Raw genomic sequence first — 17,525 nt, 5'->3', positions numbered from 1 at the left:
CCCCTCGATGGCATGAACTGCCACTGACTTTCCCACACATTTTGCGCATGACTATATCACTTCACTTAAAGCCTGTAAAGAGCACTTATAATCCTCTATAAAGTGTTATATACTGTATATGTATTATATGATATATACATATATATGTTCTTAGCATTTAAAAGATGTTTCAAAAAACTCACTTCACTTAAAGCCTGTGACAAAGTTCTAAAAGTATTATATTTAGTTACAATTATTAGTGTCTACGATGTTCTTATGAACAGATCTTATAATGCATTATGAAACCAAACTTCATAAAGTCATATTCTCTTGCTTTATAAAGTGTTGTGCATGTAATTATAACTATTCAAGAGCATTTATATAAGCTTAAGCCCAGTATTAAAAGGCACTATGTTTGCCATATAACTTTATACATGCATTTATAATGCATTATAAATGCAGTATTCATAGGAAGTTTGACCTTTTTTTGATGTTATTGATACGCAGATCAGTTAAGCACCCACCTTGCAACCATGTAAGATCCAAACATATTAATCCAGTTTCTTAAACAACATAATTGCTTTTCTACCTTTAAGGGATCATTAAGTGAATGAAACATGACTCTTGCCTCTCGAAGTGCCAAAGCAAAGCCCAGAATAGCTAACATTAGCACCAACCCCAAAAAGTCCAGATGATAATGAAATATTGAACAAGTGCTCTAAATGAGCCCCCAAAAATACTAGTGCTTTGAATGCTTTTTTAACCTCCTTTCTTTTGTGGAACTCGCACTGTTATTTGGAGCTTTCCTCCAGGGTATCATCAAACTTCTCGGTCATTATTTTCAGTGGAAAACTCCGAAATTATTCCATTATTTCAGAAACCATATACATTTATAAATATTCAGCTCTATTAAGATTTAAAACTTTTAAAAAGATGTTGTAGAATGACGAACCTGACTTGGCTTCTTCAAGTTCTTTGGCTTCCTCAAGTTCTTTGGCTTCTTGCTCTGGTGAAAATAAGAACAGATTGAAAGATAAGATGACTAACAAGCTATTGCATATGTTATGTCCATTTAGACTATAAAAATACAGTATAACCGTAACCAGTATAACTATATACAAACACAATGTAACATGATAAAGACAAAGGACCACATTCATAAAACGTAGCGGTAATCGTGCCACACAAAATGTGCGGCATGGTAATGAATTGTATTCATTAAGTCACCATGGTACTGACCAGAACACCAGTGCTTTTACACATGTGGTTAAAGCCAATCAAAATCGACATGTTAATGAACTAATGCATATTAATGACCAATGCTTCACACTTGTTTGGGTGGCAAATTGAATGTTACATCAAACGGCATAAATAAAAGTTCAGAGCTAAGAAAAGAAGTGGAAGCTTTGGTAAAACTGCAGCAACAATTACAAAAAATAGTATATAACTGTGGACCATATAACACAGTATCACTTGTACAGTCTATATCTTTAATATGAAGATGTATTTGTCCCTTCTAGACACACCAGAAACAAACTGTAAGCGGAAGAAAATCTTTTTAAAAGGACAGCTGTAACAGTCTTACAGCTTACTTTGACTTTCATCCACAACTTCCAGTTTGACTTTTCTAAGACAGACCAGCTTCAGTAATTAAGCATAACTTAGTGCTGAACAAACAGAGTTTCTATTTCAGTCCATCTGAGACATAAGGTAGGGGTGAAAGATCGCCACAACATCAGCTATGCCTATTTCGAGTGTGGATTGTTCAGTGATTTATTTCTCTTTTTTTTGAAGAACACAACTCTTTATAGATCTCACAGATCCCTTTCTTCATTCCTTCTGCTGCTTAAAGTGTCTATTCAGGGTCAAAAAATATGCATGCATATCGTTGTTGTTGTTGCTGTAAGAACATCCTGCATCTGCAAAACTATAACTTTACAGAAGGTAATGTTCTCAACTTTAATGTATGTTTATGTTTATTCCAAATGATTCTGGATCAGTTTTATTGGTCCATTCATCATTTTTTAAATGGTGTAAAAAATAAAATCCTAAAAAAAGGGCATTATGATGTTTTCATATGACAGTAATGATTATATATATATATATATATATATATATATATATATTACATTTTGAACAATGTGTTTCTAAGACAGCATGTATTTTCATTTTCTTTGTTCAACCCCTGGTGATGCTACAGTCATACGTGGCCAGCAGTCCAAAAGAGCTCAGCTGCCGTCACTCTCTCGTTCAGGTGTACAATGATGTTGTGTTAGCAGGAGTTCGAAAAGATGTGCTGCCACTTCACAGGTCTCGGAGGAAGCCTGTGTTAGCCTTCTCCTAATTGGGGGAGTCCTAACTAGTGGGTGGAACTGGATATGACCAAATGGTGGAAAAAACTGGAAAGAAATCCAAAAAGTTTCTCTTTAACTACGAACACCTTCTTTCATTTATTTACATAATAATTCAGTAGAGGAAAAAAAAACAATGAGAAGAGAGGAAAAAATGAAAAAAGAGAAAAATAAGATGAGAAAAAAGTTGGAGAAAAAATTAAAGAGAAAAAAGAAAGAGAAGAGAAGAACATTTATAAAGAAGAAATGAGAACACAGAGAAGAAAAAAGAAGAAGAGAAGAGAATGGATGACAAGAGTGGACAACAGAAGAGAAGAAAATGTATAAAGAAGAAATAAGTAAAGAGGAAACGAGAAAACAGAACAAGAGATATAAAAACAGATGAAGAGACAAGAGATTAGACATGGAGAACAGAAGAGAAAACAGTAGCTAGAAGAAGAGAAGAGAATGTATCACAAGAGAGTGGACAACAGAACAGAAGAAAATAAAAAGAAGAAATAAGAAAAGAGAAAACAAGAAAGAAGGGAAGGGAAGGGAATAATAAGAAGCAATAAAAGGAAAAGTGAAAACAGACAAAGAAATAATAATATAAAAGAGGAAAAAAGAAGAGCAGAGAACAAAACAGAAGAGAACAGCAGAGACGAGTCTGTTCTCCACCTTCCTGGTCAAGTTGAGATGAGACAAGAATGAACGAGCTGGAATTGAATGAAAGAAGCCCATAAAGCTCAGTGGTGTTTCCGGATCTGCGGGCAGTCATCTCCACGGCTGTGTGAGCTAACAGCCCAATCTCAGACGCTGTTCTTTCCCGTTAGGATCGCACTCCACATCCTCACATACATTATGACAGCCAAGAAAAATGAGGTACTGGGCTGTGGACTCTTTCTGACCCGCGTAGCCTCACACTGAGCGGGCTGAGAGGAGGAGAGTCAACTCCAATCTGCCCACAAGCAGCGGCAGCTGGAAAAGAGCCGACAGGCTCAATTAGGGCCGCCGCACTCTGCTTCCCTCCACCTCGCCATCAGCGCCCATCGGCCGGCCTTCCCCACTTTACCTTCCTCTACAGCTCCATTCAAATCAGACGCTGAATATTAGGGGGATTTGCCACATGTGTGGGTGCGGATAGGCCTCGAGAACGATAACACAACTGCCAGACAATATTAACTTCAAGAGACGTATACAGGAAATTAAATATACCCAGTCAATGTATGAGAAATACAGGAGATACGTACTAACATAAACTCAGCTCTAACAGACATGCAGCGGAGAGAAAAACAGAGAAATACTGGAGGAGTGAGTGAGAGAACGACAGAAACAGACAGAGAGAGAAAAAAAACAACAAAATGAAAGAGAGAGAGAGAGAGAGAGAGAGAGAGAGAGAGAGTGAAAGAGAGAGAAAGGAAGACAAAGCGTGAAAAAGGGGAGAGAAACAGTGAAAGGGAGGGAGAGAAAGAGTGAAATATATACAGAAAAAGAGTCGACAAAAAGAGCAGGTATACAGAGAAAGAGTGAGACAAATAGACTAAAATAGTAAAAGAAGGAGAGAAAGAGAGTGAAATACAAGAGCCTGGGAGAAAAAGAGAAAAAGGAAGAAAAAGAAATAGAGAGAAATAAACAGTGAAGAAGGAAAAGGGAAAGAAAGAGTGAGAGAACGGGAGAGAAGAAATGAAAAAAGTGGATGAACAGAGACAGAGAGCAATAGAAAGAAAGAGCGAGTGAAAGTTTCAAAGATAGGTAGAATCAAGAGGGAAAGAAGAGAAAGAGACAGTGAAGGATAAAAGGAGAGAAAGGAAAGAAAGAAGGCAGAAAGAGAGAGAGAGAAAACAGAGAAATAGAGAGAAATAAACAGTGAAAAAGAAAAAGAAAATAAGAGTGAGAGAAAGGGAGAGAGGAAGAGAAAAAGAAAGGGATGAAGAGAGACAGAGCAACAGACAGAAAGAGAGAGTGAAAGAATCAAAGTGAGACAGAAAAAAGAGGGAAAGAGAGTGAAGGAGAAACGGAGAGAAAAGAAGACAAAAAGAAGAAAGCAAATAGAAAATTTGAAAAAGAGAAAGAAAAGAAAGACAAAGAGACAAAATCAAAGAGATAGAAAAAGAGGGGGAGTGAAAGAGAAACAGAAAGAGAGTGAAGGAGTGAAAGAGAGAGAGACTGAGAAAGGCAAAGAAAAGAAAGGAAGGGGGAGACAGAGCAGTAAAGAGAAAAAATAGACAGGGGAACAAAAAGATAGAAAGACAAAATAGGAGAAAGAAACAGAGAGAAAATCAAAGAGCAAGAAAGAGAGAGAGAGTGAAAGAAAAGTGAAATAAAATGAGAGAGAGATATATAGATAGAGAACAGCAGAAGGAAAGAGAGATGAGAGAGAAAGAGAGAAAGAAATAGAGAGAAGACGAGATTGAGAGAGAGAGTGAGAGATAGAGAGAGAAATTAAAGTAAGAGTTGAAGTCGGAGCCACTGACTCACTCAGCAACTCAATTACTTCAGCAGCAGGTGACCCATTCACTAAATCCTATTCCAGCACGGGCTGCAGGACAGGGAACAGGTCATTTACTCTTCACTACCTCCTCACATGTATACCGGGCTATGACCCACACCATCTCGAGGCCTAAGCAGAAATGCATTCACTTGGCTACTTGTTTCTATTTCACTAGACTGCATTTTAAAGGCAAAATCCGAGCCTCAACCCCGCTGCCCCTCCGCCAACCATCAGCAGATGTATTTTTAAAAAGCCCAGGGGTCCCGAGTTACAATACACTGACCTTTATTTAAATGTCTCCTCCGCTATGAGCAGAGCTCATTATAGCTGGGACAGCAGAAGCGTTTCACCATAGCAAAAAATAATGCCCAAAATCATCCGTCTTTGGGGTTTTTTCGACCCCCCCCCTCCTCCATGCAGCTCTCCACTCCTCATGCCACCTCTCTCTGGCTCTACTGGTTTGGCTCCTGTTCTTCGTCTCGGTCTCACGGTCTCGTCCCCAGTTAGTCACTGCCACTAATTAGCCTAGCCTCGGCTAATGAACTTCCCTCAGCAATAAGACTAAAGAGCGTCTGGGTGACTGGAGGACTGGCGTATAAACACTGTCTGGCTTCGGGTGGTTTAGCATTCTGCTCAGACGTCTCGCCTCCCCAGAGCTCTGCATTCCCAAACCGTAGCACCTTCACAACATTCCTTCACCATTTATTTTTTACTTCATTTGAGTTTTATTCAACATTTTCCTGAGCATTTACATTTACCTTGGCAAATCCTCATTTTCAATTAAAAGCTTTTTCCAATCATGCGTTTGGATGGTTCAATACATACCCACAACCATCCTCTCTGGACATCTGCAATGTTCTTAATCATCTCTAGTTATTATCTTTAATAAATACCCAAGTACATGGATGCATCAGAGGGGTCTACATTTTTTGCTTCACCCAAACTAGGGATAGAGTTTTAAGCACATTTAAATAAACACACATATATATATATATATATATATATATATATATATATATATATATATATATATATGACAGTAATTTAATTTCTCAGAGATGTTGCCTTTTACTAATTTTACAGTTTCACTAATTCAACTAGTGATTCTGACATTTAGTGTTTGATCATAATAATAATATTTTAAAAAAAGTAAAAATAAATAAACGTCAGTGAAATGAAGGTGATCATATGTTTTTGTGAATTTACGTTCTATTTCTGTAAATTAACAACAGCAGTGTTAAAATACAGTACATATATGGTTTATTTACATGTTTTTTTGCTTATATACTGATGAGAAAATAGATTATATGTTTTATATATGGGGGGCACTTCACCACTTCACAAAACTTCATACCTCTAAACAGTAACTTTAAGAGAAGGAAAACACATTCTTACCTTGTAATGGAAATGAATGTAAAAAGATTTTGCTTTCCAAGTAATTTTGGACCATTTCTGCTGGTCTGTTTGTCATTATATTTTAACGCAATGCAACTGTTAACTGGAGTTTTAAAATTATGCAAAAGTAAAAAATGGACATAGAAGGTTTTTGTGCGATGTCATCATGGCACATATCAGCATCGCCACATTCTCTGTGGTTCTGTGTTACATGCTGTTAAAGATCAATTATAAATATTTAAGAATTATAGGATAATACATGATCCATTTTACTTTTAATATGTCAAACTACTAGGGCTGGCCTAGATCATTTGAATGCTTAGGTATTCATTATATTCGTATTAGTTTCCCTATTTAATATTTGGAAGCTTCATGCTTAAAAAAGGACATACTTAGCAAGCGCGTTAAGTATATGTGTGTTGACCGTCAGCTGTGGCCTCTGATGTGTGTTCACAGGAGACGGTGAGCTGCCGGAAGGCGGTCATCAGTGGGACATAGTTAGTGCTAGTTCTTAAATGTCGCCTTGGAGTGTGTTGGGCCAAAGGAACACAATTTGCAACTTATATGAAATTAAAGATGGAAATATGTCAAAACCAATTTTGTTACTGGTAAATAAAAACGTTTGCAACATTTTGTAGAAAATGACATCATTACCTAAATCATTCTTAAGGCTCATTTATACTCCCTTTACGTATGAAAATAATTACGTCCATTTCAAACGATGTAACCAGCACTGTCCTCATACCTCCATGTCTTCTTTACGTTGGCATGGATGTTAAGCAATACATTCACTAGAGGGCAGATTCTGATGACAAAAAACATGATTGGACCTAATTCCCATTCAGTATCCTGCCAGCTGCTCTGTTACAACAGTTTGTCCCTGTGCCGGGGCATAGCGACATCATATAGGTGTTTAAAATTTCCTAACCAAGTCGAAAAAAGGTTCACCATTTTTAATATTTCTTCTTCATCATGTCTATAGACATGGCTATGGTCGTGTCTCGCCTCAACTGTTGGCTACACCGCCCCCACGATTTCCAGTGGTACTGCTCTTTTTTCAGAGAACATGCATAAATATGAATGACATGGACACAGAGAACGGACAGAAGGCTCCATCCGTATCCATATCCCTTTTTAATGTTGAGTATGAAGAGTATGCATTTTCATTTTATCACTTGCAATTTGCACGAAAAGTGGATGTTAACACAGCTAATGATCCCAAACGTTTCAATGGTGATAGTAGTGTAAATGCTACAAACAAACTAACATTCTTGCACATTTAATTACGCAAGTTTCGTGAAAGTTCAAAAAAGCCATTCATTTTTCCCTCTGACAACTGCTTCGACCCCTGAATGCTAACGGCCAACAATAAACACATCCTCAGCCTCGGTGCGTTTGTGTGTGTGTCTATACAGACGCGAAATGCTTTTGTATGGCCACGGGGAAGACACAGTAGGTGAAGCAGGACAAGGTCTTCTATAGGCATCCATCAGGTTACGTCCTTAGCTGCCCCAGAGCTGAATCATACCTTGTTATGTAAAATCTGCACAAGGAGGGCTAAGAGGGGGGGGGTTTGGGACAGGGCATTCGTGGTCTGTTGCACAGACCAGACTGGGAAGTGCCCTTACCTGCTCTCATCTCCTCACAGCTCTCTTTGATCTTCCTGTGGCAGACAGCAGCCAGGGCAATGAGCAGGGCGAGCAAACACACGGCCAAACCCACCGTTACCCACAGAGCCACCGGCGGAAATGCCAAACCCTGAGCTAGAGAGAGAGAGAGAGAGAGAGAGAGAGAGAGAGAGACGGAGACTTCATCAGCATCACAGTATATTCACTTTTATGGGCATCATCATCTTTGCCATCATCACCGTCACTATCATCAGTACAGGAGGTAGCAGTATCTGTAGCTGTATAGTTTCCGCATGACAAATCGTATCCTTCCCACTTTAATATCATTTTAACACTCTCTTAATGCTCAACACAGTGCTGTGAATCATGCAGGTGATTGGCTGACGAGATTGAATGGCCACTTAAGAGGCTTTAAAGAGTACCCAGAAGGCACCTCTCTCAGCGTTAATGCAGGAATCTCTCTCTCGACTGGAATTAGCCTCATTCTCAGGGTTTCCCAGATCTACTAAGCCTGTGGGGGCAGGTTTCAGGTGCAAATAGAATGCATTCAGCCAAAAAAAGCATGCATGGTATGTACAAAACTATTATGCAAAATAATTTCTCTTTCCATAAGAGAAATAGTAACACCTTATTTAAACCCTGCTGCCATTTCTTGTAATTGTCATGACAGATGATACGATGTTTAACATCATGGCAGTTTGTGCCACTTGCTAATTTAAAGTCCTGACATCCAATGTTATAGTATCTGTCATGAAAACTGATAATGGAAACATGACACTGTTGTATTAATGAACATAATCTGTTATGACAACTCATGGCAGCATATGACATCTGCCATAACATGGTTATGACATTCTTATGTCACTGTTATGTAGCAGAGTTCAAGTAAAGTGTCTAAGCCAGGAGTCTAAGGTAGCCAAGAAATTGCTTAAAACAGTTTAGCGCAACAGTTAATTGTTGTAAAAATTATTATTATATTTATTATATTATATTTATTATATATATATATATATTATATATATATATATAAATAAAATACTATAAAACATTAGAATAAATTCTAAGAAACAAAAATTGAGCAAAATGTAACTTTTTTGAAGTTATTAAGAGCAGCAGCTTTGTTCCTGGCCTCTAGCTGCACTCCTGCCATTATATGGATTTATTAAATTTCATCCACAGCATAAGTATAGATTAGATAAACTTAACTGCGAAGCCTGGAATTTCCAGGCTTCGCAGTTAAGAGAGGTTTAGAAACAGTTAAGCTAACACACTCACACACATTGAAATTACAATGTATTGTTTATTTGTGTTTATTCTAATATTGTTGGTTTGAGAACAAATAAATACTTTTGTCCAAATAAATAGATTTATTTATCATTTTCTCAGATAGCCTAAAACATTTGCAAAGTCCAAGGGTTCCTTAGTAAAGGCAATGTTTTTTTTTATAGAATCATGAACACAGAAGAACCCTTTTTCAGGTCTATATAGAACCTGTATAGGTTCCACTATTGTCATGAGTCAAATAACCCATTTCCAGTACTATATAAGACTGTATAGTATACATTTGAGTAAAGATCATACAAAAATAGCTGGACACACTGTCTGGTTACATATTCGGTTAAGTTTCAGTGACCAGCTTTACACTCCTAAAGCCAGGCATAAATTAATGGTAGTGTCTCAAATGCCTGCTTTTCCTTTAACAATGGCTGCGGTCATAGGGGCTAGACAGAGGCATACGCCTCAAAAACATACTGAACAAATATTTACCAACAGAATAACACTATTTTAACTCTCACAACTTTTCTGGTGTTTGCCTAGCAACTTATATAGATACTTTCCTTGTTATTGTGTCTGAGATACTCTACAGTACTCTACAGTATATACAGCCTCTATACTCTATACTATACAGCCATGATAGAATTAGTCCTAAGTAGAGTGTTTTGGAGGGTAAGAACTTCATTTATTAAAAATATTAGAAATAAGAAACTACCTTTTTATTCTTGTAGCAATGTCTTGCCCTATCACAAAGTGTTAGAAGGCTGGGTGGGGGACGGCTGGTATGTGCTTCGTCTGAGACACGTGAAGCACCACTACAGCTTTTTGGAACTGCTAACTGACAATTCTACTACATGAGCTAATGCTTATGTTGCCTAACTTTGTGCAGAATAGGTGGTGTGGGGAGAGGACCATCCTACCCAGCCAGAGAGAGGGAGGGCAATTGAGCTTCTTTGGGCTTCTGGTCATGGATGGCTATGGCATCACGGGGAACAAACTCTCCTGAAGACAGGGCCAATGTTTAGACAGCTGTGTCACTACACTATCACTACATATTGAATTGAATGTTAATATCACAAGTATTGTGAGCTTTTTCCCTCTTAATGATTTCTGAAGAGACTGGTGGGAGTTGTGTATGGAGGATTGTGGGAGCGGCAGTGAAGTGAAGCAGATGAAGTTGAGAATCTCTGAACTTTATGCAAATACGTGACTAATTAAATCAGACATTGGCCAATCAGATTATTAAGTGTGGCACAGTGCATTTCGTCATGAGTCCTCAGTCAAGCTACATGCTCAAATTAGTGCTGAGAAGAAGGAGAAGTTTGTGGGAGGTTATTATATTGGTTGAAAAACGAGGTCTTTCCTCACCTGCTTTTCTCCACAACAAAGAAACAAGCCTATAACTCTGCATTCTCTTTTACTCTGGACAGCAAAAGTTCGCTTACATTTTAGCGGCACACCCACAAAGCAGTTGGCGAGGTAAGCGACCCACGACGCTGTAATGTAAATTCCAGGGTTAGTTTTTCCTCTCTTCTGTACACCATGTTCCTTCACTATTGTTTTCCTCAGGCTGCAGAAGGCTCTATTCTCATAACACTCCCTGAAGGCTGAGTTATGTTCTCATGATGGCCTTTCATTCCTCCAGGAAGAGCGGATAGCGGCGCCCTTCGCATGTCTCTGAGTGTTGAGCAGGTGGAGTGGAATGGACACTCAAGTGAGAAAACGAAAGCGTAATATGAGTGACAGGATGCGGACGAGAAAAAAAGAAACAGCCGAAAACAAACTGGTCAGCGAGACAGCGAGAGTTATTGCAGACTCCTCCAAATTTCCCCTGGGCATTACTGTCTGTGTTTATGTGTGTCTTTGTGTCTTCGTGTGTGTGTGAGTCAATGTACGTTAGCAAAGGTGTGTGTGAGAGAGAGAGTGAGAAGGAGAGAGGCTCCACTAAATGGCTCCACAGCTGGACTGCAATACAAACACAGCATTGTAGCACCTACTCTGGTGAAAACAAAGACAAAAAATTTGCTTTGCGAATAGAGAGACAGTAAAATAAGCACCTGGACGCACTCAGCTCAGGGAGAACGGGGCAAAAACATGTAAATGCACTCAGTAATCTGATCCTAATCAGATTTCTGCAGTTATCTAATTATTGAAATGGTTATGTAAACAGCATACTCTGAGCTAGTAATCTGATTAAGAGATCTGATAAAGAGAGCTGTATTTTAGCTCAATAATCAGATTTCTCAGCGCATGTGAACTCTTACTCTGATTTCTTTCGGATTTCTCAGTCAGTGCATGTGCGAAATAAGCAAGCAGCATCGCTGCAGATGGCAGCAAAACACTTTTGGAGCGACGCTGAAACCAAATACATGCTTGACGAAGTGAGGCATTTATTAAATATTCTTTATTTTCTAGATGATGTATGTTCATATTTTCAGGTAAAGTGGCGCAAATGTTTTTTTAAAAGCTGCGGCATGAAGTTTGAGTTTACGTTATGTTTACGTCACATCTTCTCCTGTGAGTTTATAGGCTGGATGCGAAGCAGAAATCTGATTACTGCCTGACTCATGTAGATCCAGAGTTTAACCATTATCTGATTACTCAAGTGCACGTAAACACGTTGATCAGATTACTGACAAAATCTGATTTTTTGCAGTTATCGGATCAAGTGCATGTAAACAGACTCACTGAGCCAATAATGGTCACCAGGGATTAATGACATTTTTGGCATTTTTTTTTAATTTAGGGTGGAATACATGAAGGGAAAAGAAACTCAGGCCAGAGAGAGAAAGAGAGATGAACTGGGTGATGCAGAGGACAAAGTCATGCCTGAAGTCACAGACCATTACATCAGAGCTGCGCAGTGTGTTCATTTGCCGTATTTGGACCTCAGTGCGGTCACTTCTTTACCGGTCTGAGAGGAAATTCTATTTTTTTTTCTTTTCAGAAAAACACTTTTAAACTTTGTTATTGCAATGTTCCTACTCTTTGTGTGTCTGTGTGTGCATGTGTGTGTGGGGGGGGGATTAGGGGGGTGCTGGGGGGGGGGTGCTTGAGGGGTGGCACTGGGGCCCAAAGTAAGAAACAGTGCAGAAACGACCACCCACAGGGCCTGTCCTGACAGATTTTGGCAATATGTCTTTATCACACTCCCACATTCACTCCTTTCTGGCTTTTGTGTGTGTGTGTGTGTGTGTGTGTGTGTGTGTGTGTGTGTGTGTTTATAAGAGTTTTATATTGTCTTGTTGTTTACTTTGTTTGTTTTTTCTTCAAAATTTCTTTGCCCATTAAAGAATAAAACTCATAGCAGATAACATGGTTTGAAATTTACACAGAGAAAGGCAGTCAGTCTTTTAGCGCTCATGGGAAGTTACCTCAGCTAACATTACTAGCATAGTTTTTCACCTTTTATCTTTCAGCTCGAAAACAGTAAGTCTGTGAAGAGAAAAGAAACCGATACCAAATATGCTAAATTATTTTGATCATTCATTTAACCACAGCTCAGTACCAACTGGACACTGGACAGCAGAGCTCAAAACCTGTCCAGTCCAAAACTGGACACCTGTCAACTCTACATAGAACAAGACGACAAAATTACTTTTGGAAAGTCTAATATATACACTTAACATTTTCATACTTATACTTAACAACAAGTTCTTCAAGGGGTCTTTAGTAAAAAAAAACATGGTTCTATACCAAACCATGAACATTCAAAGAACCCTTTCCATGATTAAAGGGTTCTTTGCTTTGTGAAAGCGTTCTTCAGATTGATGGAAAATGTGCTGTAGATAGTTCTATATCGAACCTTTTTGAAACGGGCACCAAAAAGGGTTCTTCTACCATCTACAGCACATTCTCCATCAATCTGAAGAGCCCTTTCACAAAGCAAAGAACTCTTCGCCTGATTGAAGGGTTCTTTCTAGAATGTGTTCTTTGAGTTTTCTTAAAAGTGTATACTGAAATTGATAGCCTCAGGGTGAAAGGTGCCATGTTCCACAGTTTACCCCAGTATTCTCAGTTGAGCTAATATTTGCATCTTATATCAGACTTGCATCTGAATACAATACACATAATCATAGTAACTCTTTTGAGACTATTTTAGTGCTCTGCACTTGTTCGAATGTTGTGGGTCGTGATGAATTTCTCTACACTGTGATTTTCTACTTTCTTCCATCTGAGGTAGTGAGACACAGGTAACCGAAGCTAATCCAACTAGAATTCTAGCTAATCAAGCTAAAGTGTGTTTTATTATTGAGGCAGAACTGCTCAGCTTGCTTGGGGCAAAGCACAACAGCTTAAATGAGGAGCAATAAAGAAAATATATCGCTGCTGTTGGAATAAAAATACATATATCCAAAATGGTAATTTTACAGGGGAAGGAAAAAACTTACTTTACTTTAATGTAAGTCAGTGGAACCAGACTTTTTGGTCATTTCCTTTGGTCCATTTCTCATGAAATTTACAAACAATGTAAAGGGAAACAGGCATTTTCGAATTATGTCAAAAACTGAAAAATGGAGATACAAAGTTTTGCTCTGACAGCAGCGATATGAAGGACCAAAGCTTAAAGGCTGGGAATAATGGTGAGAAACTTTGTGCAGCACAGCGACTAGAATTCATCTTCTCAGAATGTTAGAAACGCACTGGACTTGATGTGAAGGTTGCAGTATGTTCAAAGTCCTGTCCATTTCTCGTGTGTGAAAAATGGTGTGATGGTGTGAACAGGCCTTAATGAGTAAATAACAGTTTTATGGTAAAATGTCTTAGTAAACACATTAAAATACTCATTTATAATTCACACAGTTCCTCAAGGACATGATGTTGTTAAACTGTTTTGCTTGCAGGATTTTGCAGTTTTATGCCCCATGGAAGCCTACGAGAGGTCATTTTACACCACATTTAACTTCATATGCATGTGCGTCACAAAAATCTCCAACATCATTTGAAAACTCTGTAAAAATATAGTTGTTTCCCAGAAAAATATCAATCCCTTCCCAGCGTGCTAGAGTAACTATGCAGGAACTGTGCTTCCTTTTTGCTCAGCCCAAAGGACTGTTGCAGGCTGTTATGTAGTGTATGTGCAATTTTCGAACGTACTCCCTCAATCTCACCTTGTCTTGCTTCAAAAAAGACAGACTGATGGAGCAGAGTAATGGAAAAACCTGCACCTCTCACCCTCAAAGTCTATTAATCTGCAGTTATGAGGCAGTGAGCGTGTTTGTGTATCATATTGTAGCTTTAGGTTGGCTCACTCTTATTTTGTTGCTCTTATATTGCATTTGTAAAGCGTACACACTGTAGCACCAGGCCTAATCTGTGCGCAGAAACGAGAACCGTAAAGCCTCGGCACGTATGACAGATATATAAGAGCACACTGTAACCCAGACCCCTCTTTAACAGGCCTTTTTTTTCCTTTTTGAAACTATATGAAAGTCAAGAATACAGGGCTGGTAGGCTGTGAAAAGATAATGAGCAGTAAAAAAAATACAGCTGCATGCCCTATGGAGTCAAAATAACCCAGTAATAATTAAAGGGTACGTGCTTTTACCTCAGTTCAGCAGGGAAAGCAGTAATTGCGTATGCAAGAAATCAATATGACATCTACTTTTATATTAATGTCCTTGAGGGCTCTGCGTGTAAATATCAGTGAAAGCGAGTCACAGAAGCCAATAGTATCTCATCAGGTCATTCCTGGATCATAACCAAAACACTGGCGCATAGGACAACGAGGTGAGTCAGGTGTAACGGCGAGGAGAAAGGAAAATAAATAAATAAACAAACAAATAAAATAAACACAACTAAAAATGAATGAATCTTCTGAGCGTTCTGGACCACCAGAGATAAGAGGGTGTCAGTGTGTGTAAATGTAGAATGAGAAAACAAGAACACGAAGGAGAGGGAAACCGAGAGGGAGGGGAGAGAAAGAGAGGGAGAAAGAGGGTATAGAGGGAGATAATGGAATAAATGGATATGGTGTTAGAAACAGTAGCCACACTGTGCATCTTTTCACCCCTCCTCCTCTTCCCTCTCCTCCTCCTCCTCTCTCTATCACTCCGTCCCCTTGTCTCTCTCCTCTCTCGCCTCACTCCTCTATCTCTTGCCCTGTCTCTGCCATTGAGTGAGGGCGGACTGATAAAGACAAATGTTGTGGAGGGCTATCATTTCTGCGCCGATGCCCCTGAGGCCCGCAGGATCATATTTCTCCCTTTCGCTTGTTTGATGATGTGATTTTGTTTCCCACTGCAATAGATTTGTCCCTAATGGCTCTATTTACCCATCATCCACCTTAGCTCTTTTTTCTACAGCCCCTACTCATCTCCCTCTCTTTTCTCTCCATCTCCAGCCCGCTCAGCTTGGGATAAGGAGTGCCTTGTTTGTTTTGCCATGTTGTCACTGCCACAAATTTTAGGGGGATATGCTGTTAAGAAGGACCACAAAGTTAGATAATGATAGTTTCTGATAAGGGAGTAAATCCACACAATGATTCTTTGGATGTAAATTGACCGATTTATCTCATATTTCAGCAGAATTCAATATGGTTTGATTATTTTGGTGAGATTCTGAATTATGTTTTAGAATACATTGACTGCACAAACATTATAGGAGAAACTGTTTACACCAGGGCTGCCCCAAATAAGATCTGTGGGAAAAAGTTAGTCCTTGAGAACATTTGATTTGGCCTGACAGTAAGCTAATCGCATCCCATCACCCAATGAGACAACAAATACATTTTCATATTATTTAGAACTTATTGAATTTTATTTTCATTTTAAATTCAGATATTTAAGCTAGAGCGGCACGGTGGCGCAGTCGCCTCACAGCAAGAAGGGCCTGGGTTCTCTGGGCTCTCTGGCCGGGTGGCTAGGTTCCTTTCTGTGTGGAGTTTGCATGTTCTCCCCATGTCTGCATGGGTTTCCTCCCACCATCCAGAGACATGCAGTCAAGCTAATTTGATACACTAAATTGCCCCTAGGTGTGAGTGTGTGTATGAACGTACATGCATATGTGTCTGCCCTGCGATGGACTGGCGACCTGTCCAGGGTGTTTCCTGCCTTCCGCCCATTGACTGCTGGGATAGGCTCCAGCTCCCCCCGCGACCCAGAAGAGGCTTAGAAAATGTGTATTTGTGTATATTTAAGCTAATTAATTAGGAAAATATAGTGAAATGTTATGAAACGATTTCTAGTGGAAAAAAGAGAGAAAAAGTGGTTGGTATAATGTAGAGGGTAACACCTCTGCCTTCTATGCTGTAGACTGGGGTTCAATCCCCCATATGGGCAAGCACCCTACATTATACCATTGCGTGTCCTGGGCAAGACTCCTAACACTAAAGTTGCCTACCTGTTTATTGTAAGTTGCTCTGAATAAGAGCGTCTGCCAAAAAATTGCCACAAATGTAAAAAATGTAGCAAAAACAGCTATTAAGTACAAGTTCTTGTTATTATTATTATTATTTTTCAGGATAATATGTTTATGTATAATGATAATATGGTTATATATAAAATAATCCACTTGCATTAGGAAGCAGAAAGTAAAAGGTAAGAAGATAACAAGACTGCAAAATGGGAGTACAAAATTCATATATATATATATATATATATATATATATATATAGAGGGAGAGAGAGAGAGAGAGAGAGAGGGAGAGCGTAGGTCTCCATGCAAGACCAGGTCGACCACCAAAACTGTCCCCATCAGATAAACAGCACTTAAAGCTTTCATCGTTGAGAAAGAGGAGAAAACCAATCTGCTTCAGATTTGAAAAAATCCACAGAAGTTTCTGTCCATCCTTCCACTGTAAGAAGACAACTCAACACTGAGTTTGAAAGGATGTGTAGCTGTCAAGAAGCCTCACTGAGAAAAGGAAATAGACTAAAAAGAAGAATTTTTGTGATATACTATGTGGAGGGCAGCAATATTACCCACTACACCATAAAGCCCATCACATCTAGTTGTTATGGCACTTGTGGTCATTAGAAGGCATAGTGATTGGTCTACACTGGAGGCCGTGAGGAGCTGGACCCTGGCGCTTGCGGAGGTCAGCAGAAACATGCTAACACTACTTTAGCGGGATTCTCCTCTGTTACTGCGCTTTCATCTGTGAGAATAAAGAGCTCACATGCTTCTCACTGGCCTCTCCTTCCCTCTCCTCTCTTCACCCATCTAACATCCACCAGGATCAAAGTCATCCGTCCCTTCACCCTCCCTCTCTTTACATAAGGAGAGAGGTGAGATATATATATATATATATAGAGAGAGAGAGAGAGAGAGAGAGAGAAAGAGAGAGAGAGAAGAAGGCAGAGTGGCAGAGTAAGACAGAGGGAGTCACCTCCACACAGCAGCATGAGGGCAGGGACTCAGAGTGGAGTGAGTGGTAGAGATGAGCCCCCAGGCAGCTGGAAAAAATGAGTGAAGAACAGATAAAATG

At 39.2% G+C, this 17,525-nt stretch overlaps 1 protein-coding gene across 1 annotated transcript in view; it reads right to left on the bottom strand.

The window, feature by feature from the left end:
* Nucleotides 1-17,525, bottom strand: part of cd276 (CD276 molecule) — a 137,963-nt gene that overhangs the window by 36,381 nt on the left and 84,057 nt on the right. Inside the window, exons 5-6 of the mRNA XM_036585333.1 lie at nucleotides 7,824-7,958; nucleotides 932-985 (exon numbers count right to left, since the gene is read on the bottom strand). Of these exons, the coding sequence (XP_036441226.1) occupies nucleotides 932-985; nucleotides 7,824-7,958 (189 nt within the window). The remainder of the gene's footprint in view (nucleotides 1-931; nucleotides 986-7,823; nucleotides 7,959-17,525) is intronic.

This window comes from Colossoma macropomum, unplaced genomic scaffold (assembly GCF_904425465.1).
Source record: "Colossoma macropomum unplaced genomic scaffold, Colossoma_macropomum, whole genome shotgun sequence".
In the NCBI taxonomy this organism is placed as follows: domain Eukaryota; kingdom Metazoa; phylum Chordata; class Actinopteri; order Characiformes; family Serrasalmidae; genus Colossoma; species Colossoma macropomum.
This window is presented reverse-complemented; position numbering and strand designations above follow the sequence as displayed.